The sequence below is a fragment of the Cupressus sempervirens genome, chromosome 1 (genome assembly GCF_028749045.1).
Source record: "Cupressus sempervirens isolate cs-2001-9-10 chromosome 1, ASM2874904v1, whole genome shotgun sequence".
Taxonomy (NCBI): domain Eukaryota; kingdom Viridiplantae; phylum Streptophyta; class Pinopsida; order Cupressales; family Cupressaceae; genus Cupressus; species Cupressus sempervirens.
In genome coordinates this window covers 67,409,892-67,436,224 of record NC_143118.1, presented here as the reverse complement: position 1 = coordinate 67,436,224, position 26,333 = coordinate 67,409,892, and the positions used below count along the sequence as shown (strand labels likewise).

The following is a 26,333-nucleotide window of genomic DNA, read 5'->3' as shown; positions in this document are numbered from 1 at the left end:
CTTAAATCTATAAACTATTCAAGCATGATTAGTTACACCGAACTAGTGTGGATTGTGAATGTCTATGTCTCCATTCGGAGACATGACCATTCACCATCACAACCTTTCATATGATATGTATACTTGATCCACCTAACTAAACAAGGCATTGAAATCAATTAATGCAAGCACATTAAAGGATCGAAGAACAATCTAGTTCAAGAATATTATATTATCTCTATACTAACTTCTACAGATTCTGGAGTGAATCTATCCTTTGTCAATAGTGATCATACTTGCAATAAAATTGTGCATCAGTCTGCCACAAATTTGAAATCTGGTAAGAAACTTTACATGGTATTAGAGCCTTGTTAAGAAGAGATCTCATTAAGTTTAAGAGATCAGATTTCACATTAAATTGCAGTCTCTTTTTCTCTACAAAATGAGAAACATGTTAAGATTCGAACACCGCCTTACAAGTGTTGATAACTTTGAATCCTCGAAACTTATATAATGATGTTATTAAAAGAAAATAAATTAGAATCTTTTGTAAGAGAAGATAAGGAAGAACCTAAAGATGATCCGGAGAAAACATTACGTATCGAGAATAATGAGAAGGCCATGAAGATAATCGTGGATGTCGCTCAAGATCACATAGTGCCTATCGTGGCAAAACATGCAAAACATATCGCATGTTTAGAGCTCTTGAAAATGCATTCATAGTAAATAACACTAGTAGAAATCTTGCTCTTAAAAGACAGATGAATAATATCAACACAAATAAAGGAGAAACTGGAAATGCCTTCATGAGAATCACAAATTTGAGAGATCAATTATCTACAATCAGTTATGAGATTGGCAACCAAGAATTATCCCTAATAGCATTAGGAGGACTTCCAAATTCTTGGGAATCCTTTGTACAAGGTGATGGAGCTCTACTTTTTGGTAAAATTTAGGAACTCCATCTATGATGCTAGAAACTTGAAAAGATAATCATTGATGTCAAATGACCTCATAAACATTCTAGCCGGCAAGGATTTAGAGACACATCAATTCTCTATAGAGACTGATATTCTCTCAGTGGGAAGAAGCTTTAATAAGTTTGGATAAACTCTAGAATTAATGTTGTTGCTAATAAAAAGCATATGAATTCTTAAAGAATTGTTGTAGGGGTCATTACTTGGAATTAATAGAACTGTATAAGTATAATGAAAGGCATAGAGAAATTCTTAAGCTTCTAAATCAGCTAGTTGGTGGTTTAGATTCTCTTCCTTTACCTCCTACAGATGCACAGAAGGAAGGGCCATGGATCCCTCATGTTAAAGTGAATAAGTTTTAGCATATCATAGAAGAAAACAATGGTTGGGTTGATTGAGGGGGGCCATATTCTTAAAACAAGTCATTGTAGTGATAAGAAAACTTTCGTTAGACTTGAACAGGCTTACTGAGCTAGAAGATCGAATAAATAAAATCTGATCAAAGGACAAATCACACAATTAAAAGATCAATCTCTTCAAGATGACATGGTATATGTTGATAATGGCTGGATCAAGGGTGTTATCAAAAAGGCATAGGGAGAAGTGATTGTGAAATACAACTTAAGTATTCATTTAACCCCAAAACATAATATCATCTTGAGCAATATTCAACCTATCTTAGGCCTATTGCATTTTGATTATCTATATCCACGAGACAAGAAATGATATTTTTAATAATGTTTTCAAACATGGACTGAGCATGAATTATTTGTCAGTTAACCTTAATGAAGTGACATCTCAAGGAAATACTACATACAGGCTGTAGTGAATCAGTGAGTTTCCAGACCCGTTAAAATACACTGACGTGGAATATTTCTTTGACCTCCATTGAAACTGCAGTACAACAACGTATACAATATGGGTGATGAAAAGATTGGTCCTGATGAAATTCCACGTCAACAACAATAGTTGATCATCCCTTACAAAGCATCAACGATAAAAGGAAGCATCATCAAATACGATCAAGAATTGCAAAGGATAGAAACTATTGACTAAGTCTCTTCATGCGATAAATAAAGAATGAATCTACATTGATTCAATATGAAGAATCAGCACTAGATTGCAGAATTGATAAAAGTGGAAGTGATATACAGAAGTTCTCTATTCTATTTGTTAGACTACGTCGAGTATATTGAACATAACTTTTTCAAGTATTCGAGCCATAATGAGGTTCTTCAAATTTTATTTTATTTTCAAGCGAACATTCAGGCAAGTCCCAATTACAAGCATACACCAAAGGAGCTACAAAGATATAGTTAAAATGGTGATATTGACGAGTGAATGTCAACGCATCAAATGAATAGGCACAAACACAACGGTTGAGACAACTATCTTGTTGGCATGTCAAGACAAGAATGTCCCTTGAAAATCGTGGCAGAGTAGTTTGAAGATTTGTATTTGTAACAAGCTAATATGCAATAATTAGATGTTATTGCCAAAAGACCAAAATTAAGGAGATTTGTGGCAAAACTTTCACTAATGATATAATGTTTATTAGATAAAGTTAATGTATAATTATAAATTCATAGTTAAAGTTTGTTATAAAGAGATGAGACTTTTGAAAAGGGTTGCATAATGATCAAATATAAATAAGGAGTATTTTGAAGAGAAAAGAGAAGAAGACAAGATCCAAACATTTTATATACATTCTGAAGAAGTATTTTATATTTATTTATTGTATGGAGAAATAAAGGGTTTATTATGACTTTTTAATATAAATTCTCATATTTTATTTTTATAATAAAATAAAATGTTCTTTGTTTATTATTAAAGGTGTGGAGATTTAAACTGTAGGCGAATTGTCCTTCGTAATTATCTTCTAAAATTTTGTATACAATTTAAATATTGGATAAGTACACATGGTCATTTAGCATTTTAAATTTGATCATCATAGATATTGTGAAATATTAAATCATTTTTGTATCTGTGTCCAATTTGTCTCCCTACCAAAGGAGTTAAATTCAATTAGGACTAATTTAAGATTGCATATATATTTGATCTGTCGCATCTTGATTATTTAATTGTTGGCAGTAAAGAGTGTAAAACATTATAAAGTTGTACGTGATAATTCGTTGAAGTTGACTCTATTGCCCAGATGAGCAGGGACACTAGTCTTTTTATTATTGAAGTGAGAAAATCTGTAACTTCCTTCCTAAAAGCATCAAATTAATTATTATTCAATTATACAAAACATTCAACCATTATCCAACATCCAATTTTCATTTTAATTGAGTTCAAGGACCTTGCCAGCTAGAGAACTCTAGAAGTTTAAATCCACTATAAAAAAGTCTTGAACTATACAGTTAGCGTTTGAGGTAAAGGTTTACATGCCTAGGTGTAGCAGAGCGTGAAGTGCAGGAGAATCGAGAAGTATTCCCATTCATTGGCTAGAATTGATTGAGAAGTCCTATTAGAGAAGTGGCAGGCTCTTGGATTTTCAATCTGCGGATTTGGGAACCAACACAAGGTATAAGTGCAAGATTGAAAATCCCAAAACTAGATCGATTAAGATCTGATTGTCTTCAAGAAGAATCAAGATTAATGATTAAAGGGAAATATAAAACCTTAGATAAAGATGTTCAAGTTCTTAACACCAACACTCATAAGAAGGGAAAGAAGAAGAACAACAAAGGGAAAATAAACTTTCATGGAAAAAGAAAGTCAAAACAGAAGAGAGACTTGTCCAAAATTTAATGTTTCGTATGTGATCAATATGGACATTATGCAATAAATTGTCCTAATTGATCTAAACCTCAAGCATCATTTATCAAATCTGATAAATCAAATGAAGGTCATGAATCCGAGAAATATGCCTTCTATTCAACATTGTCCAATCAAATATCAACCAAAGCAAACACTTGGATAGTTGACAGTGGATCTTCAAGACATATCACTGGATATCAAGATTACCTAGAAAGGATGCAAATAGAAATAGATGAAGAAGTTACAATTGGTAATGGTTCTGCACATCATGTAAAAGGAATTGGGACCTACACCATCAAATTGAAATCTAGAAATTCTATTCAGATTTTTGGAATTCTTTATCTACTAGGTATTAAAAGGGATTTAATATCTATATCTGCACTTGAAGATGATGGTCATAGAACTGTATTCATGGAAGGTAAGGTACTAGCATGGCCTAAGAATTCAACCATAAAGAAGGCTCTAACAATAGGAGTATGACAAGGACTATTATATGAGCTATGTACTAAGTCAAACTTTGCACTTGTGAATGAAACTTCAAATTCAAAAGAAATATGGCATAGAAGATTAAGTTATATCAACTTTCATGCCCTAACATCTATGGAGAAGTTAGTATGGAATGCCCAAATTAAGTCATATTCACAATGAATCATGCAAAGGTTGTGCCTTGGAGAAGAACACTAAAAAATCATTTCTTCATAGTTTGAGCAAAACCAAAGATGTATTGGAACTAGTGCACTCTGACCTATGTGGACCCATGTCTTTACCATCCATAGGAGAGTTCCTATACTATGTGATATTTGTTCATGATTTTTCAAGGAAGACATGGATATACTATCTTAATTGCAAAGAATCTGAAGAGATTCTTTCTAAGTTTAAAGAATTCAAAACAATCACTGAAAACTCCTTAGGAAAGAAAATTAAAGTTCTAACAACAGATTATGGGAAAGAGTTCACTTCTAAAATATTTAAAGAGTTCTGCAAACTTGTTGGGATTAAGAGGGAGTTCACAATCCGCTACAATCCTCAACAAAATGTAGTTGCTAAAAGGAAAAACAGAACTATTATAAAAGTTGTAAGGGCTATGATTTTTGATCAAAACTTGAGTATGTCATTTTGGGTTGAAGCATCTAATACAACAGTCTATATTCTAAATAGATGTCCTCACTCATATTTGGACAATAAAACCCTTGAAGAAAAATTTTCATGAAAGAAATCAGACATTAGTCATTTATGGATATTTGGATGTCCTGTGTATATTCATGTGCCTAGGGAGAAAATGCCAAAGTTAGAACCTACTCAAAGAAAATGAATTCTTATTGGTTTTAGTGAAACAGTAAAAGGATAAAGAGTCTACATACCTTGATAGAATCAAATAGAACTTGTCAAAGATGTCATTTTTGAAGAAGACATTGCTTTCAAAAGAGCCAAAACTTCAAATGAACTAGATACAGATGACTTATCTCAAGAAGAGGCTCCTACTCCTCAGATTCAGAGAGAGTACCCTGAAGAGACTTCAAATGAAACTGAGATCCTTCCTGAGACTCAAGAAGAGTCTTAATAATTCGAAAAGGCCACTTTGGGAAAGGAAAATTATACAAGGAGATGGATTTGCAACACCTTCAAGGACTTTTCGAGAAAGCAAAAGACCTAGAAAATTGACATACAATGCATTCATGTGTGAGTGTCCGAACCCTGAACCTTCAAATGCTTTAGAAGCACTTAAACATCAAGCTTGGAAAGATGCAATGGTGAAAGAATATCAATCGATACTAAAAAATGATGTTTGGGATATACTTCCTAGACCTAAAGGAAAATCTGTTGTTTCTTCTAAATGGGTCTTCAAAGTTAAGTATGCTACAAATGGTAGCATCGAAAAACATAAAGCTTGTTTTGTGGCTAGAGAGTTTTCTCAAAAAGAAGGAATCGTGTAATAACCCCAATAGGCTATAACTTCTTCAAACACCAAAAATCTTTATACTTCAGTTGTTTGACATTTCGTCAAACACTTTGCAAGCAAGCTCTAATACCACTGTAATGACCCTCCTCAAATCTGCCCTCAAAAAATGCTGATGAAAGCTCAAAGAATTTCATCAAACAATTCACATGCAAGGGACGTATGACTAATATAGTATTTCAGCTAGCTTCAAATGACTTTTTCTTCAATTCGCATCAATGAGAATCTTGTGCTAGAAGACTACAATGGACTACACAATGACCTAACATGAGTGTGCTACTAATTTTGACAATATTCAGTGCATATATATATGATCTAAGCATGAGAAATGAACACCTATAGCCAACTGGCATTTTTACAAACAGTTGGTATGCAAACTAACTAGCTGATAAATAATGATAATAAATTGCTTAAATGACACCAGCAACTATTATCTTCTTAATTGCAATGAAAATTACAATACTTATGAAATATGGCCAAGACTTTGGCATTTACATGGATTACAAAATGATAATGCTGGTATAATGCACACTTACAACTGAAAGCTTATAACACCCTAAAAACAATACTAACCAAAGAACCTGGTTGTAGATGGTTGCAATAATTTCCTTCTATGCTACCCCTTCTACTTTGCTTTTTCAAACTGCTTTTTCGGCCTGCTTTTTCGGTTCCGCTTTTTCCGCTTGCTTTTTCGATTCTGCTTTTTCCGCCTACTTTTTCAGTTCCACTTTTTTCACTTGCTTTTTCGATTCTTCTTTTTCTGCCTGCTTTTTCGGTCCCACTTTTTCGGACTGCTTTTTCGTTTCTGCTTTTTCGGATTACTACCCTGTTGAATCTCAAGACCATATCTTTCAATGGCGTCAAGATTTTCAGCTTGAAGGGATTTCGTCCTTTAAACTATTGAGACATAACCTCTAGAAAATTCTCCAATTTCTTTGATATTCCCAACCATGTTTAAAAGAAGCTCTTTCATTTCTTTTATAGTGTTCTCACAAGAGCTCCATCCTTTGTTTTCTCAACGTGGGATAAAACATAACTCTCTTTATGTAACTTATGTCTCCAATGTGTTATAAAATAAAGGGGGCTCTTTTAATTTAAATATTTCCCACAAACTATAGTCTATGCATTAATAAAGTTAAATATTTAAATTTAACTTTATAAAATAGCTTTATCAAAGTAAAACAAATCTTATCAATGATAAACAAGTCTTCTTGCCGATTTTAAACAATTACCATTGACATACCACTGCCACTGGATGTCTGCCCATGCCCAAGATGACTTACTATAAATAGTAAGTATGCCCAAAGTTGCCTCAAAACCCCTCAGAAAGACCTGCAACTGAAACTATCTAGGCCAAATGGCCTCTAAGCCCCTTTAATGTCCTGGTTAGCCTACAGGACCGTGGGAAAATAGGCTAACGACAACATCATGCTATGAATGCTAAAAAGGGGACATTACAAATCGACTTTGAAGAAAATTTTGCACCAGTTGCCAGGTATACCTCAGTGCGAGCTATAATAGCCATTGCAGCAACCAAAGGTTGGAAAATCCATCAAATGGATGTAAAAATTACTTTTCTAAATGGAACAATTGAGGAAGAAGTATACTTTGAACAACCAGAAGCATTTGTGACTCATGATGTTGCCTCTTATGTATGTAAATTGGAGAGGGCTCTACATGGACTCAAACAGGTTCCCCAAGCCTAATATGAAAGGATTGATAAATACGTTCTAAGTCTTGGATTCACCAAGAATGTGGTTGATCCAAATCTTTAAGGTAACTAAAGGTGATATGTTAATTCAAATTCTTTATGTTGACAACCTTTTGATTACTGAGGAAGAGCACCTCATTAGTTAGTGTAAGAAAGATTTGGCTTTTGAATTTAAAATGAAGGACCTAGGCATTCTTCATTACTTCCTTGGTTTGGAAGTGTGTCAAAAGTCTAGGAATATCTTTCTACATCAAAAGAAGCATATTGTTGATATTCTAAAAAGATTTGGAATGTGGGACTATTGACCTATGTCAACACCTATAGAAACCAACTTACACAAGCTTGAGGAAGCAAATGTTGAATCTAGACTTAGTGGATCTCACTTTATATAGACATATAATTGGGTCCCTAGTGTATCTTGTAAATACTTGACCTAATATCTGCTATGATGTGAATGCATTAAGTCAAGTCATGTGTAAACTTTGTGAGATTCATCTTGTTGCTTTGAAGCATATATTAAGGTATCTCAAAGGTACTGTTGGGTATGAACTTAAATATGACAATACCAGTTCGGAGTTACATGGATATATTGATTTTGATTGGACTAGAAGTGTAAAAGACCAAAAGAACACATCAGGTTGTTGTTTCAGGTTAGGATCAACCATGATCTCTTGGATCTCCAGAAAGCAAGCTTCAGTTGCTCAGAGTTCTACAGAGGCAAAGTATATTGCAGCAGCAATGGGAGCTAAAGAAGTAGTGTGGCTTCGAAAGTTAATTTCTAGCTTGTTCTGTGAGCCTATGAAACCTACCACTATTCACTGTGATAACCAAAGTTGTATCAAGTTATTTGTGAATCCAGTATTTCATGATAGATCCAAGCATATAGAAATTCCTTACCACTATGTAAAAGACATGGTGGAAAGAAGAGCTATTCAGTTGGAATATATTAATACATGTGATCAAACAGCTGACATTCTCAACAAAGCTCTTCCTAAAGTGAAGGTTGATCATTTCAGAAAGAAACTTGGTATGGTTGAAATGTAAGTTTGTGAGATTGAGTCTCAACTTTGTAAATTTGTATTATTTTAATAAAGATGTTTTGGAAAAAGAGGGGTAAAAAATTATTAAGACAGAAAGGATTACAACAAGGAGAGCTCAACAAGGAGCTCTATCCTGAGCAATAAGTACATCAAATTCTTGCACCATCTCAAAGGGAAGTTGCCCCCTATCCATAATATTCCAGACTGGAGCATGACCAAAAGCCCATTTAGCTAAACAATCATTAGTTCTATTCCATTCATGAGGAACATAAGTAAACCTAATGAACTCAAGAGAGGTACAAAAGAGAAGAATCTGATTAACAACAGTGGCCAACTGCCAACTAACATCCTCAAGCTCTTGTGAGGAAAGCAAGTTCACCACCACTTGGCAGTCAAACTCACAAATAATCTTGCACCACCCCCGCAAACAACACTATTCCACAACATATAAAATGGTCTAAGCCTCCATGAGACTATTAGTGTAATCACCCTTAAGCACTAAGAAAAAGAATTTAATGTCACCAAAACTGCAACAAGCCACTCCCCCAATACTAGCAGGGCCTGGATTCCCCCAAGAAGAACCATCAATGTTAATGTTCAAAACTCCATGTGGAGAAGGAGTCCGATACCCATCTCGATTGACCTAACCATTCTTCTATTATCGAGGCTGCCTAGTCACTCTTTGATACCTTTCAGCTGCAACCCCATCCTAAAGATGAAAATTGAGACGATTACATATAGCAAGATCAATTGGATCCATACCCCCAACTAGCGCACACTTCACTTGAATAGTTTCCTGAAGAGAATGTGAGATCTTCCACAAAAGATGCATAACACCAAGCTGAACATCTTGGAAGATTGGAGGATTCCTCTCTAGCCAGATATGCCAAAGAATGAACGATGGACTAGCAATCCAAGCAACATGGAGAGGAGAAAACTTGGAAGGAACACCACCCAAGTGGGCCCAGAACTTAGGCAAAGAGGAAGCATGCCTACAAGAGCAACCCCAAGCACTCCACCAAAGGTGCCATAGCTAAGTAGAAAAGGAGCAATGGAAGAATAGATGGGAGACAGACTCCTCCCCATTACCACATAAAACACAATAAGAAGGGCCCTGAAATCCACATTTACAAAGATTATCCCACGTAAGATAGTAGTTGTGAGCCACTAGCCACATGAAAAAGTTGCACTTGTACCAAGAAACTTTATTACAAACTTGCTTCCACCAAGGGACCTCAGCATCCCTAAATAATTGTCTAGTTATCTCCTGATACCCAACAGAGACATGATACTTACCAAATAAGGTACCTACCCAAGCCAAAACATCTAGACCTAGCAAAGAGGAACACTCCCTAGAGGCCAAAATTTGAGAAAGTTCATGACGATCCATTTCTATGCTTCTAGGAGGCCAATCAGAAGAGTGATTCCATCGATAACCAACAACAGGTCCCAATTGATAAGGAGTTTTGCAATGAGCCACCTTATCCCATCTGGCAGTATGAAAAGAATCACAAAGAGTGAAGATGAGGGTACATGGATAATATGGATGGGAATCCATCTCAAGCATCAAATCAAAACAAAGCCTCAGAGCCTCCCTTACGTATCCAGAACAAACCTCTCTTGACTAACACAACACCAGTCTTCAAAGTATACCAGACCATTGAGTCATGACCTTTAAGAGGAAGTGCAGAAATAGAGCAAGGATTAGCACCATGAAAATATTTATGGTTGATAATACGAGCCCAAAGTTGATGTTGTCCAGAGCACCATCACCAATAAAGCTTAGTAGCCAATGCTTGACTACTCAACAGAGTTGATCGAAGACTAAGACCACCCTCCTTTTTAAGCCTACAAACAATCTCCCAGCTAATCAAACTCCATTTAGTGCTACACAAATTACCACTCCAAAGGAATTGCCGAGAAAGAGCATCAAACTCCTTGAGAAAGTAGACAAGAGCAACTTGAACCATGCTTCTATAAGTAGGAAGAGCTTGGATAATAGATTGAAGAAGAGTAACCCAAGCAACAGTAGAAAGCCATCTATGAGTCCAATGATTTACCTTATCCTGAAGCTTTGGTAATCAAATTTTGTCAGAAAAGATGTGGCTGCCTAGAAACATCAATAGGTATGCCAAGATAAATCAAAGGAAGTGACCCAATCTGAAACCGCAGGATATCAACAATCCTTTGCTAAATAGAATCAGGTGTGTTAAAAAATTAAATGGAAGATTTCTGCTCATTAACTTTTTGGCCTGAAGCTACCAAATAAATATCCAAAGTATGTCGAAAGGCTTCAACTTCCTTGATCCTAGCAAGACCCGCAAAAGTAGAATCATCAACAAATTGAAGTTGAGAAAGAGTAGGTAAATCATTACCCCACCACCACCCCTAAATAGAATTCTGGGACACCTAATACTTAATGAATCTGCCTAAGCCCTCAGCCATGATGATGAATAGATATGGGTAGAGAGGCTCACCCTGGTGGAGGCCTCTATAGGCATCAAATAGCTGGGAAGGTTGACCATTAAGAAGAATTGAAAAAGAGGCAGGAGTAACACAACTCACAGTCCAACTCACCCAATCAGAGCTAAAGACAAAGGTGAGAAGAATATTCCTTAGGAAACTCCATTTAACTCTATTGTAGGCCTTAGCCATATCTAGCTTAACAAACACTGCTCTCTCCCTTGAACTAGCCATAGAGTGAATAGCCTCAGTAGCAATAACCACCCCATCCAAAAATTGTCTTCCAGCAACAAAACCACCTTGTTCCTCTGAGATAATAATGGGGAGCCACTTTTTAATTCTCTCAACAATCAACTTAGTAATGACTTTGTAAACTACATTACATAAGGCAATTGGTCTAAAAAACTCCAATTGATTAGCACCCTTTCTTTTTGGAATAAGAGTAAAAAAAGTAGAATTCAATGCCTGAAGCATCTGCTTGCTAGAATAGGATTCCTTCACCACCTCCAACAAATCATGATTAATGATGTCCTAGAATTCCTAAAAGAACTCAACTGGAAAGCCATCAGGACCAAGAGCCTTTTCCTTAGTCATGCCAAAGACCACCTCCTCCAGCTCTTCCAAAGATATTGGTTGCATGAGATAATCATTCATTTCCTGAGTGATAAAGGAAGGAACACAAGACAAAATAATATTTTCTTCATTATCAGCATGAGGAGAGTCCTCAGAGAAGAGGGTAGAAAAGTACCGAGTAGCCTCCTAGAACAAAGCTGGCAATGAAGGCAGTTGGATACCTTGAAAATTAACTAAAGAAGAGATATTGCTCTGATTCTAGCAAGATTGCATCGTTTTATGAGAAAAAAAAGCAATGTTTCGATCACCTTCCTAGAGCCAATCAACTCTAGCCTTTTGCTCCCAAAAAATTTCCTCTCGAAGTTCCCATTCTTCCAGAGCTTTAGAAGCAAGGGATTCAGCCCTTCCAAGATCCTCCAAGAAACCTCGATCTCTAATCTGCCTTGTGATGACATCAAGATCTTCTTGAGCAAGCCTCTTCATAGAGTGAAGGTTCCCAAAACATTGTCTATTCCATATCCTGAACTGCCTTTTAACATATTGAAGCCTTTTAGAAAATGAAAACATAGCAGTACCATATGTAGGAGTGCCATCTCTCCACCAACATAAAACAAAATCACAAAGAGAGGAGTCACGAAGCCACATCAACTGGAACTTAAAAGGTAAGCGCTTTGGAATACAAGCCCCAATAGCAGAAAAATTGATTGGCCAATGATCAGAGCCCCTCCAGTCCAGGATTTCCAAAGAGAGAGTAAGGGTGCCACTAACCCAGAAACAAGAAACAAGAAATTTGTCCAGACATTCTGAGATAGCATCAGCCCCAGTCTTTTGATTATTATAAGTGTAGTGACCATTAGAAGGCTTAACCTCAAAGAGATGCAAGAGTGATATGTGTTGCTGAAGAAGAGCAAAAGAAGGCCCCAGTCTAGCCAAACCACCTTGCTTCTCCTCCAGACTTAAAACTGAATTAAAGTCCCCTGCTAACACCCAAGGATGAAAAGGGCGACAATTTCTAACATTTTGAATATGCCTCCAAAGTTCCTCCTTTCCCATAAAATCAACAAGCACATACAAATTAGTAATCATGATTACCTCTCCCAAGTCCAAAGCAAAAGCCACCATACAGTGAGTTGAGCGAGAAGACACCCAGCCAAGGGGAGAAATTTTTTGCGGATCCCAAAAGATAGCCAAACCACCAACATTGCCCATAGCCCCAACACACCAGCATTGCCCACAAGTCCAAATACTAGAGGCATGTTGGATCATAGACTCCATAGAGAGCTTAGTCTCTTGGATACAAAGAACATCAGGAGAATGATCAACCACCATATTTTGAATAGCCTTTTGCCTAGGGATGCTATTCAACCCCCTAACATTCCATGAGAGAATAATCATCATTGAGTAGAATGGGAAAAATGAGCATCCAATGGTTTCACTAACCCAAACTCTATCAATATATAAGTGTAAACTCTTTTGTCATATGTGTGACTCTATGACTTGTGGGCCTACCCTATGTACATTATTAAAAGGTGAAAATCTTTTGTAATGAAATGTTGATTCTAATAATATAAGGTGACGACTTTATAATTATTAGATTACTATCATGATGAATATCATGCGACTTTCTATTCATGGAAAATCATGGTAGTTAAAAGAGCATGTTGATGGATATCCTGTGACTTGATATATGTTGAAGATCAATATGTTCAAACTCATGGTGGATATTATGTGACATAATATCTATTGGATATACCATGATCTTTTATGGCAGGTATCATGAGACTTGACCATTCACCATCACAACCTTTCATATGATATGTATACTTGATCTGCCGGAGTAAATAAGGCATCGAAATCAATTAATGCAAGCACATCAAAGGATCAAAAAACATTCTGAGTTCAAGAATATTATATTATCTCTGTACTAATTTCTACAAATTTTGGAGCGAATCTATCCTTTGTCAACAGTGATCATACTTGCAATAAAATTGTGCATCAGTTTGCCACGAATTTGAAATCTGGTAAGAAACTTTACAATACTTCCTACTAACACTTCCATAATGGCAATACAGTTTAATAGTATTATCATGATTCCAATATTGCACAAGTGGAAAAGTGGGTTACAATGACATAGGAGTTCAAGTTGCATGTGATTTTTCATTCAACTCCAGCCAAGTATTTCATAGATTAAGTGATGTCAACTATAGATGGAAATCATTACAAATCACGTTAGCGTGCTTGTCTTCAACTCTCATACCAGTTCTCAGCTATTCTATTTGCTACAATATGGTAGGGGAGAGGCATAGAGGGAGCCGGAGGGGGAAGCTGAGAAGTGGAAGAGTTTATCGAAGGTATGGGAGAAATTGAGGGAAGGAGGTATCTCTTCTTTCATTGAAAAACTTCATGGCTAGTATCCGAAGATTACTGATGTGATGGTGAAGACATGGAGAGAGGGGAAGGTGAAAATAGATGGGGTGGATTTTCAAATCAATGAGGGGGTTATTGCTGAGGTGATAAACTCCCCTAACCAGGGCATTATATTCTATAGGGACAAGAAAATTTCCTTGAATGCGGTGAAGGATTTTGCTAGGGATTCAAAGGAAATGAAGGATCTTGTGAAGATGGGTGCCTATTATGAGTCGGCATCTATTAAGAAGTTTTGGAGGTTTTTCCTAAGGGCAATTATCTCCTACATTACACTTGATGCCAAGTTTGATAGGATTCGAACCGATGATTTCGTGATCCTTAATCATTTTAGGTACGGTACTAAGATTTTCATTCCCTACTATCTGTTTTTCTCGGCTAACAAGAGTATAATGGACTGTAAGAAAGTTTACTCCAACATTGCCTTTCACGAGGGTTTGTTATTACTTTTATATGAGCATTTTAAAGCTCAAACTCGTGGTGCCCAGAAGGCGATTTCTTCTGAGGAAACAAAGAGCTCCTACCTCCCGTCGGACATAGAGGATAGTGTAGGTATGCACTCGGAAGAAGAAGAGGAGGTGGCAAAAATTATAAAGGATATGGGTAAGAAGAACAAAAAGAAGCCAGGAAGAGGTTCGAAGAAAAGGATAAAACGAGAGGAAGAGTATAATGATGAGGAAGAGGGGATGGACATGGATAGGGAAGGCAATGAGAGAGAGGAAGGTCCTAGTAAGGCACATGCAAGCAGGAATGTGACAAGCTTGGTCAAAAGGGAAAGAGGAGGGGAGAAGGAAGATGAGAAGGCTCATGGAAAGGGAAAGGAGGGAATTTTTAAAGCTCAAGGAGGAAGGAAGGAGGAAGAGTGCTTGGTAAAAACTATGGTGTCTCTGGACGAAAAGGGTAGAAAAATTGTATGGAAGAATTTCCATGCTAGTACTGCTAAGATGGGGCTTGTCAAAGAACACATTAACCCGAAGGTGCTCGAGGGAAGGGATGGAAACATTTAGTTGGAAGAGCTTATTGATCCTGGCCTGGTGATCCTTAGTGACAATGTACGAGAGATGGGTATGAACTTCTTGAACAATGCTAGAAACAACCTCGTGAACAATTTTTAGTCCATAAAATGGATATTTCATCAAATATAGGAAATAAAGTTCTGGTTGCAAGGACGGGAAAGGCCGGAAGGGGTGGGTGAGAATGTAGAAATTGGCAAACCGGAGACTAAGGTTTCGAAGATTGAGAAAAGGGTGTAATGGATGGAGACAACGCTTCATAGCTCGGCTAATCAAAGCCTTAACAATATTAAAGGTCTAAATGATAACATCATTCAATTGCATGAGATGATGGAGGAAACTAAAAAGGGTAAAAAGGATAAGGACATAAAGGGAACCAGGGCGACTAAGGAGGAGGAGCCTTTACAGGAGGAGAGCCCGAGCAAAAAGAGCAAGGTGGAAAAGAGAAAAAGGGATGAGTTGGCTTCGCAGGATAATAGTCACTCAAAGACCGACAAGGCTAAGGCCAAGGAAGAAATGGAGTTAAAGAAATGGGAGTTGGCTAAAGATCTTGTCCCCTGATTGTGCTTCCTAGTTTTGCTTGTTCCCTGGCTTTTGGCCTTTTGGATTTTGTTTTTGTTTGTTGGTCAGGCCTAGCATGTTGCTGTTTCTATTGCTTAGTAGCTAAACTTGAACTGTTAGTTTTTCTTTTATGATGTTAACTGGTGGGTTTTAGGAACCCCTGTAAAAGACCTATTTTACTTAATCAAAAACACTCATACCAGTTAGCTATTCACAACATGATTGTAGAGAAGCCAAATAATTCCCACTTACCACAAAAGGAAATCGAAGAAAATGCTCTCATTCTTAATGGCAATACATGGGATGCTAATGATTCACAAAGGGAATTTCAAACTTGAAATGGAGAACATCAAGATGGAAGTAACATAACACCATACGATGCTTTCAATTCACTGTATTTCAATGATGATTTTGGGCAATTGAGTTTGGATGAAGATGAAGAAGAGCCTATGGACATTGATTAGTGTACAAATGATCTGCAATTTTGAGTAACTACGACAGGGTAATTTTCAAAGGGCACCATAAAATAAAAGGAAGTATGATTAGCAATTTTCAAGTGTTGTCGATAAGTTGTTAATGCCTTCATGGAGCAGCCTGTGCTTTGCAAGATAGATCTATGTTTTTGGAGCAGTATGAGCATGAATGAGTTGGTGTTGTGTATTTGGAACAAACTAAGCTGTCAAAGTTGGGTCAGCATTTTTGGAGTAACACAAGTTTTGGTATTAATTGAATATTATGTTTTTGGAGACAAATGGTGGAAAGAAGATTGTTACAAGAAAAGATTTGCAAGGGTGCAAGATGAGATGGGTTGCATCATCGAGCAGAGGAGAATTCTTAAATTTGACATCATAATGAAAATTTTATATTGCACCGTTGTCTTTATCAAATGGAATATTGTAATATTTTATTTAGCATTGTTCATGGTGGTATAGTTTATGAGGTGACTTAGGATTATTATTGTAGATTTTTTATGTGGGTCACCTAGTTCATTTGGAGTCGAATTGTATTTTGAATATGTATCTAGCATAGGTTTCTACAATGCTTCTGATATTTTGATATTGTGATTGAGGGCGGACTTAGGATTTTATTACTAGTTCTTTCCCTAAGGAACTCTTGAACTAGATAATACAATGTGTGGGTATGGTATTGTCCACTTTGCTTTTAAAAAGGTATTTTCTATTTTGTTATATATTTGATTTTCCTATACTCTTAATACATATATTTTTAGCATTAAAATTGCAATTGCTTTCTGCCACCTAGTCAACATTTTGTTCTCGTTCTTCTTGGTCAATAAGTTGTAATATTATAAAATTATTCATTAAAAATAATTTTAAATCAGAATTTAATTAATACAGTACATATTATTATATACTATTGTAGGAAAAATAGTTCCAAATACGTGCCAGATAAATTAAATTACATTTGCAAAGCTAATTGTATTAAAAAGATGTGTATTGCATACTAAGGTAAATATATTGGCCAGGTAATTGTATTCGTAAGATTTGTATGCCATAGTATGTTAACATTGATTTGAAATTCGAGATGGAAAGGCTTTCATAAATCATTGATATTCTGTTATCTGAGAGCTGTGCCCAACAAATTTAAACAACAGGTACTCACACATCTAGAGGACAAGTGAATATTTGTTGGTTATCAAGGTGAAGCAACAAGTATTATTTAACAAAATTGCTTTTAGCATTAAACGGCTTTCTTGAGGGTATTTCCAATAAATTAGCATACTAGGTGCACAAGCATCTGGAGGACTAGCAAACCTCTGAGAGCTGCTCAGATCAAGGTTACAGATGGAAATCCATTCATAAGGGTGACAAGAGCCAAGTATAAGAACTTTCATGTTAATTGAAGACCACCAGAAAGATCTTGCTCGCTATTTTTCAGAGGTGATTGACAAGGGATATTTAGATTTTCAGACGTAGTAATAATTCACAAATTGTTTCTGGATTCCAACTGCATCAGATTTTTCATCATAAATGTTCCTGATCACACTCCACAATCCATCATCAGGATATAAGGATGTCTATCCCAGCTCTGGGAATACCTCTACAGGTGAGAATTGTCAAAAATAGGCTGAATTTGAGTCTGGCAGTCTAGGTGACAACTCTTCAGTTATCAAAATGATATTATGATCTATCTATACAATTATGACCCCCATACCTCCAACATCAACATAAAAAGCTCAGGAGAGCCATTGCATCACATTGATTACACCATTCCTGATTCACTTTCTGTTTGAGGATCCTGTATTTTGGCGTCGAATGAACTCCCGCATTTCTTGATGTGACTCCGCGCGAACAACAAGCCGCCTATGCTTGGTATCATCCCACAACCACCCTCCAACATCCCTTGCATATGCACATGCAGATTCAAATACATCCTGGCCAACATAAAGCTTAAAGTTTAGAATGCATTTAAAACTAAAGCTTGAAATGTAGTTTAGAAATTAGCTTTATTATCAATTCAGCTTACAGCACAATTCTAACATTAATCAATCCAATTAAATGGCATATAAATAAAATGCACTGAAAATTTCAAATCCAGACAGTGAGATAGAAATACATTATAAAACAATGTCATTCAGAGTAACTTTACATGTCCAATCAACATTTTGATGATATTTAGCATCTATCCAACGGTGCAAAGCAAAAAAGTGAAACTGTCTCACATATTTGCAAATTTGTGAGCCACATGATCCACCATGCAGGAATTTGTAGCTTACCTCTGAAGGGAAATCATCATACATATATGAAGAAGTTAACTGAACTCTATTTCGGTCACTCTCCCACAATCGAATCTGCAGTGAAGAGCAATGGAAAAATATAGAATATAAATACTCATTGAAATCAGAACCACAATGCATACAAAATACCAAAAGAAATGCATAAAAATTAAGATATGCCAAACAATGACATACCTGATCTGTTACATTCTCAGGCACTGAAGGTATTCTCTGAGCAACACGAGGATGTGAATGTTGCTGGAGAAAAGATATTATCTACAATGAAACGAAAAATTCAGGTTCCCACATCTACTATCACTAAATACGACAAGATGAGCTAGATCTTCAAACAAATAGAAAATAAAGACATATTAGCATTTAAGCTGACCTCAAGTTTAAGTGATCGGAAAATGGGTCCAGTTTTCACACTTTTCACATCTTTTGGGACAGAGAACTACTTGTAGGCTGGAAAATGCTCAAGGTGATATGAGCACTCATGTGCAGGTTATGGTGCAGGAAGATTGTCAGGAGTATTTTTGCTAATTTTAGCGAATGCTGGTTTGCACAGGCAATGAAAATGCAAACACCACAGCAAGTTTTTCACATACCACAGTAAATGTTCCAAGACTGGCACATGAGTGATTGCCACCTAGTGAAAATGGATAATTGATACATGCATGCATCCAAAGGGATGTCCAGACATACTAACCTGACCAAAATAACCTGGACACAATAACCCAAGGACAAAATATCCCATGGTCATAATGTAATGTCCCCATGTAAGTTTAACTAATTGTGTAATTGAACTTATGTTTAATATACTTGAATTGTATTAACTCAACTCATGCTATAAAGATAACTGTATATAAATTAGTAATAAATTAATTATGTGAATTGAGAAGACCATGCTATCCTAGTTATTATTCCCGCTTAAGAGAATGCTGAAATGTAATGGGTTGCTTAGACACCAAACTCAATGGTCCCTCAAAGTTTTTATAGATCCAAGCCCTGAAGCCTTTCTTGGACATGTTCACAAGGCGCAAAGGGTTGCTGATCTTTATCCCATGTTCAGACTGACCGATTGGCTGGATTTAGACAGGTCTCTCCCTTATGACATTTGTGCTCTTTTTCTTAGACTTAGAAATAATAACTAGACTTGAGCATGCATGTTTAAATAGTGCTCAAATATTTCTTAAATGTATTAATTAAATAGTCAAACTGCTCATACCAGTAACATAGATCCCTAACTTACGATTTGAAAGTTTTCCATACTTGACTGATGATATTAGTTGTATGGGGATCTAACTATATTTAATATGCAGTTGCAGACAATGTGCAATTAATTTCCCTTTCTTATATTTCTTCCACAATGCCACTGCTGTGTGGAATGTTTTGTAGATATTTTGTGGTGAATTCTCAGATGTTATTCTGCTGTTCTCACCAAAATTCCTCTATTATATTCTATATTCTCCCATTGATTGAGTTTGAACTTAACTTTTATATCTTCAAAACCAAGAGGTGGCAACTTTTGGAGTTGAAAAGTTATTTTCTTTCATTATATTTGGTCCTTTTATTAATTATTAATTATATATATATATTATAATTGGTTACTATTCATTTATTTTTAAATTCTGATTTTATTAATATTCAATCCTATTGTCAAATAGGGGACATCACAGTCCCACGCTCCCCAAAATTGCTTGTCCTCGAGCTATATTAATTTTTATACAGGTGTTTTGTGAGTAATTCAGCAACTTTGTTATTAATCTGTAAATTAAAAATACTCAAGCCTCAGTATTCTTAGATTGATTAATAAGTCTGTAGAAGCACGTCCATTTGAAAGTATGAAATATATGAAAAACACAAAGCATAATGAAGAATGCACTTTAATAATAAAGACACTATTACGATAATAGATAGTTTCTATTATCTTTGTTTAGTATCTAATGGTTATCTATTGTAATCTTCTGTGAATATTAGAATGTTTATAATATTTAGTTTTTTGTTTCTAGAATAGAATGTTTCTATTCTTTACAATGGTTTCTCAAGGAAACATCGTTCAGTCTCTTATATAAATTGATTTCTTGATCACTGTTAATAACAAGAAAATATTTTCCAATTACTTCTGTAATATGGTATCAGAGCCAACACTCTAAATATTTTCAAAAATAATTAGAATTTCTTGGTTGAAATTATGTCTTTTATTCTTGAAATTATTTACATGCATATTTGCTTCCAACTCTCTCTATAATTCGACTAGGATTTCCATTCTGAGAGATCTGAATCCGCTGACTTCTGGTTCATTCTACAGCCCATTTCTATCCAAATCCGTCTATTTTTTTTAGTGTAACTCGGGTGCAGGCACCCAGGTAAAAAACCCAAAGCCCTTGGTATGCGTACACACCCGGTGCGGGTGCGTCACACACTCGAGTACCCCTACCGACAGAAATTGCACCACCACACCATGGCCGCACCAGTCAAGCACCCGGGTGGGACGCGAGACCCGGGGGCGTGGCAAGTGCTCAGGTGCGGGGGTGCTCCTAAAGTGCTCGCGGGGTGCAGCCGGCTGAATGGGTGCAAAAGTTAGAGAAAAATATATTTTTGCATTTTTTTTTAAATTTGTTTTTTTATGCATGCTAACCCTAATTGGGTGTGGGTCCCATGTGGTTTATTTGAAGGTTTAATAAAACCAATAGACCTTATTTTCATTTCATTGTTTTGGAGCAACAAGGAGCTAAGTGAGCAAAACAGTTTGGAGGAGTTTGTGAGCGCTTAGTGAGTGATTTTGCAAGGGATTGCAAGATCAAGAGGAGCAAGAGGAGAAAGAAGATTTGATTTGGCAAGTGTCTCCTCAAGTTTAAGGTAGGTTTTATTTATTTTTCAACTTTTTTTTTCTCTTAGAAATCAAATTATAATTTTTAAATTTAGTATTTAGTTTTACTTTCAAGTTTCAACTTTAAATTTTTGAATGTTTCATTCTTGAATCTTGTTGACAGTAGATAGTTAATAGTTCTATGATTTTTATTATCTATATTAATTTTTTTATTTTTCTTAAAATAAAAATTAAAAAATATGCTGAAACATATTTAGTATTTACTATTTAGCTTTCTTTTATATATATAATGTTTTTTAATAGTAAATGCTAAAATTATATAGTAAAGTTTTAAGTAGGCTGGAACTAGTTTGTATAACTTATTTTTACTTGGGCTGAAATGTATCATGATCATTTTTATAATTTTATTTCCATTTTGTGAAATGCAGTTGTATAAAAGGCATCTAGATCTGGCAAAAGTGGAGAAGACGTAGAAATTAATGAAAGACATAGAAATTAATGAGGCAAGTGCATCTAATTATGAGCCTAAGCCTGAGGGAAGTGATCATGGGGCGGCTAATGTAGATGGTCAATTTGAGGAAGAGCCTCCTTATGTTGCACCAACAGAGTTTTATGATCCAAAGTCCCCTCTAAAACAATTTGCTGTGAAAATTACATGCCCTACACCTTCAAATGGTGGCACACGTAAATGGAAGTGTAATATATGTGGTGCAAAATGGTTTGGCAACATTACAAGAGTTAATTCACATCTTTTTTGGACTGGTTATGGTGTGAACCCATGCATATTCTTGTCAAATCTTGAGAATGTGAAATACAGAATTGAAGTGAACAAACTATGGGGCATTCCTGATGATATTGATGTTCCAGTGCCTAGATCTTTGACTGCTAGGCAACAGGTATAGGGTATACAACAATTACGAGGGCAGTGAGATACATCTACTCGTATCTTGCATCAGAGAGCAGGGACTATGTCACTTACACCATCCTCTTCCTTACCTACACATAGTTCAACAGGGGATAGCAGTAGGGGGGAACGGAAAGCAACTACAAGTCATAGTGGTAGTAACCCCATCGCTCATTTATTTAGCATGCACACAAGGGACCGGTTAGATGATATTGTTGGTGATTTCTTCTTTTCCAATGGCATCCCTACACATGGCTCAATCTCCTTATTTTGTGAGGATGATGTCCATGGCAGTGAACGAGGGAGAGCCATCATATGTGCCACTAGGTGACCACAAGTTGAGGACCACAGTGTTAGATAGAGCATATGACAAGGTTGGGATCTTGATGGAGCAAATGAAAGCATGTTGGATGGATTCAGGTTGCAGCATTATCATGGATGGGTGGATGGGCATTAGTCATCGTCCACTCATCAACATTATGGTTACATGCACCGAGGGTCCATACTTTTTGAGGGCAGTTGATTGTTCAGGGTATCATAAAGATGCTGATTTCAGTTTCATGTGCTTAGGGAAGCCATTGAGGAGGTTGGGCCACAAAATGTGGCCCAAGTTGTGATAGATGTACCACATGTGTGCAAAGCTGCAGGGAGGCTTGTTGAGGCAGCCTATAGGCATATTTGGTGGACTCCATGTTGTGTGCATGCCATGAACAATGCACTCAAAGACATGGGAAAAATAGAGTGAATTAGAAAGGTGTTTAATGATGGGAGAGAGGTGTAGATGTTTATTTGCAATCACCATACATCACATGCACTTTTCAAGAGCTTCGCAAAGAAGCAATTCCTTAAACCAATTGAGACCAAGTACGCATCATATTATATTCTCTTAGAGAGAATGATTGAGTTGCAAGAGCCACTGCAACTCATGGTTATTACACAAGAATGGAATCGATGGCCTACGTCCAGAATAGAGCAAGGGAAGAGGGTAAAGGAGACAGTGAAGAGTGATCAGTTTTGGAGTGACTCAAAATACATAGTTTCCATCATTACTCCAGTGTTTCAGGTGATTAGATATGGAGATGCAGATTCATCTAGCCTTGGAGAGGTTTATGAGTGCATTCATTCCATGCTTGGGCAGATGAGGATTATTGTGTGTGAAAGAGACCCCACTCTAGCATTCTATATGGAACACATTGAGCCTATCATTCACCGCAGATGGAAAAAGTTGAACACTCCTTTGCACATGGCTGCCTATGCATTGAACCTGAAGTGGTACATACCTAGGCTTGGTAGAGTCACACCACTTCAGGATGATGAGGTGAAGAATGGGTTCTTTCGATGCATTGCTAGGATGTATGATACTGAGACTGCTAGTGAGATTTGCACCGAGTGGTCCGAATTTGCTAGTCTTTCGTGTAATCCTTAAATATTGATTCAGTGCTCTAAACTCTTTATAATTATAAGTTCTTTTAACTGTTAATTATAACTTTATTTAAGTCATTTTAATATTATGTTGTAAACTTGTAACTTGTAGGATACTCAGATATAGCAAAGGTGGATCTCAAAACTATGGCACAAAAGAATCCAATTTTGTGGTGGAAATGTCATAGGTTGAATAAACGCTTAGCTGCCCTATCTAAGCAATTTGGTTCGTAGCCCACGGCGAATAGTGCGGAGCCTCTTGAGTAGACAAAATCTTCCTTTTATGCTTTTTTATAGCTTCGTGCTCTAGATAGATCAACCATTAAGGGAGGGTATTATGATAATAGATAGTTTCTATTATCTATGTTTAGTATCTAATGGTTATATATTGTAATCTTTTGTAAATATTAGAATGTTTCTAATATTTAGTTTTTTGTTTCTAGAATAGAATGTTTCTATTCTTTACGCTTGTTTCTTAAAGAAACATCGTTCAGTCTCTTGTATAAATTGATCTCTTCATCACTGCTAATAACGAGCAAATATTTTCCAATTACTTCCCGTAATAGACACTAAGAATATACTTACATGTGTCAAGACAAAGTATACACATTATACACACCTTGTTAGATTTCTTCTATTGAAATAAATGTGTCATTATATCCATAAAATTTATAATTTGTTTCTCTAGTTTGATATTTTCTTGAGTACACATGTATGTATTTCTAGATTATTTTTATCTACCAGAATGATTCTGTCTTTTGTCCTTCTACCCTACAAGATGGTAGGATCATGCTCAGATACCATTTTTAATGTCCCCATGTAAGTTTAACTAATTATGTGTAATTGAACTTGTGTTTAATTAACTTAAATTGAATTATATTAACTTATGCTATAAATACAAAAATTGTATATAAGCTATATATGCGAATTGAGAAGACCATGCTATCCTGTTTATTGTCCCTGTTTATGAGAATGCCAAAATGCAATAAGTTTCTTAGACACCAAACACAATGGTTTCCCTCAAGGTTTTTATAGATCCAAGTCTTTAAGCCTTTCTTGGACATGTTTGCAAGGCGCTAAGGGTTGTTGATCTTCATCCTATCTTGAGACTGAACGATTGGCTGGATTTACACAAGCCTCTCCCTTATTGCATTTATGCTATTCTTCTTAGACTTAGAAATAATAACTAGACTTAAGCATGTATGTTTAAAATGGTGCTCTGATATATCTTAAATTTATTATTTAAATAGTCAAATTGTTCATATGAGTCACATAGATGCATAAATCTCTGAATTATAATCTGAAAGTTTTCTTTACTTTGCCCAATGTTGTTGGTTATATAGGAATCCGACTATATTTAACATGCAGTTGCAGACAATGTGCAATTAATTTTCCTTATATTTCTTCCACAATGTCACTGCTGTGTGGAATGTTCTATAGATATAATGCGGTGAATTCTTAAATGTTATTTTGTTGTATCAAAATTCTTCTATTATATTCTATATTCTCCCATTGATTGAGTTTGAACTTTTATATCTTCCAAATCAAGAGGTGGCAACTTTTGGAGTTCAGAAGTCATTTGCTTTCAATATATTTGGTTCTTTCATTAATTTATTATATTATATTATAATTGGTTACTATTCATTTATTTTTATATTCCAATTTTTTTATTATTATTCAATTCTATTTTCAAATAGGGGATATCACACATAATAACACAAGTCAAAATAACCCCATGGGCAAAATAACCCATGGATGGAATATCCCCATAATAATTAATAAGTTGGTCCCAAGGGTAGTTAATATACAGTAGCTTAAGGAGCTTTCTAATGAATGGTTCATGAGGCACAACACTTGGTGAAGGTTCTGCAAATGGGGTTCCAAGCTTTGGGTTTAACCATGGAGGAAACTCCATAGTTGAGCGCGCTCAGGTTGGAGTAGTACTAAGATGGGTGACCTCCTGAGAAGTCTCGGTGCTTCACCCCTGTGAGTGTTAGTGTAAATAATTAATTATTATTACACTTTACTTAAGTTTACTTAGGTTAAATGCATTATTTTATTATTTATCATATAGAAACCTAGGAGTATGCATAGTTATATGAGTTGTCCTGCTGACAACACAGGAGTAAGCAACTCATTTTAACACATGGTGTCTACAACACAGGAGTTTGCATATTCAACTGAGTAGTCATGTAGACAACACAGTTGTATTAAGCACATGGTGTCTACAACATCTTTTTATGTAATACACCTATGTAAGCTTATCCTCTCATCATCGCACTAACTTCTGTGCTCAATGGAGGATAATCCACTCTTGGTGGACATGTGCTTAATTATGAGGATTATCATTTTGCTAACTCATAGTCATTCTAGAGGCCTTTATATACAGGCACTTCTAGTGTACATGAACATCAATTATTCTCATATTGTTATTATGATCATACATCATTTGGTCCATATTGTGCTTTGTTCTTGAGCTTCTTGATCTTGGCATCATTTTTCCCTAAGGCAAATTCTTACATGGTATCAGAGCTAAGGGAGCTTCATTTCATAGCCATTGGAGACCATTTTTGCTTCACCTCTCGGAGGACCACAATTCAAATCCAAAGTATCTGCAGCTATTGGGAGCGTCTAGAGCCAAACCAGACTTCACCATTGCGTCCGAAGCATTGATTCGGTAAATTTTGACTATAAATTTGCTACCCTAGGCTATAGTCAAATTTGAGGCAAATTTTTTTTGCAAACCGGCACCTTAAGGCCCGATTTGCAAAATTGGTATGATTGTTTCAGATCTATGCATTTGATTTTCGAATCTGCATTTTTTATTTATTTCCATCTCTGCAATTTTCGGATTTGCGTCTTTGTAATTTTTGGATCTGCATTTTTTCAAAAAAAAATTGGCCATCAGGCCTGTAGAGAGCATTTATTGCAAGCAACCAGGGGATCAATTCCCGGCACCCACGGCCGGAATTTCCACAT

At 36.0% G+C, this 26,333-nt stretch overlaps 1 protein-coding gene across 2 annotated transcripts in view; it reads right to left on the bottom strand.

Annotated features, from left to right (window-relative positions):
- Positions 1 to 16,990: 16,990 nt before the first annotated feature.
- LOC149576184 (transcription factor-like protein) overlaps positions 16,991 to 26,333 on the bottom strand; it is a 211,693-nt gene continuing 202,350 nt past the window's right edge. For both annotated transcript variants that reach the window (XM_089816598.1, XM_089816602.1), the window contains exons 14-16: positions 18,391 to 18,471; positions 18,196 to 18,270; positions 16,991 to 17,853 (exon numbers count right to left, since the gene is read on the bottom strand). In XM_089816598.1, the coding sequence (XP_089672724.1) occupies positions 17,698 to 17,853; positions 18,196 to 18,270; positions 18,391 to 18,471 (312 nt within the window). In that variant the 3' untranslated portion in view covers positions 16,991 to 17,697. The remainder of the gene's footprint in view (positions 17,854 to 18,195; positions 18,271 to 18,390; positions 18,472 to 26,333) is intronic.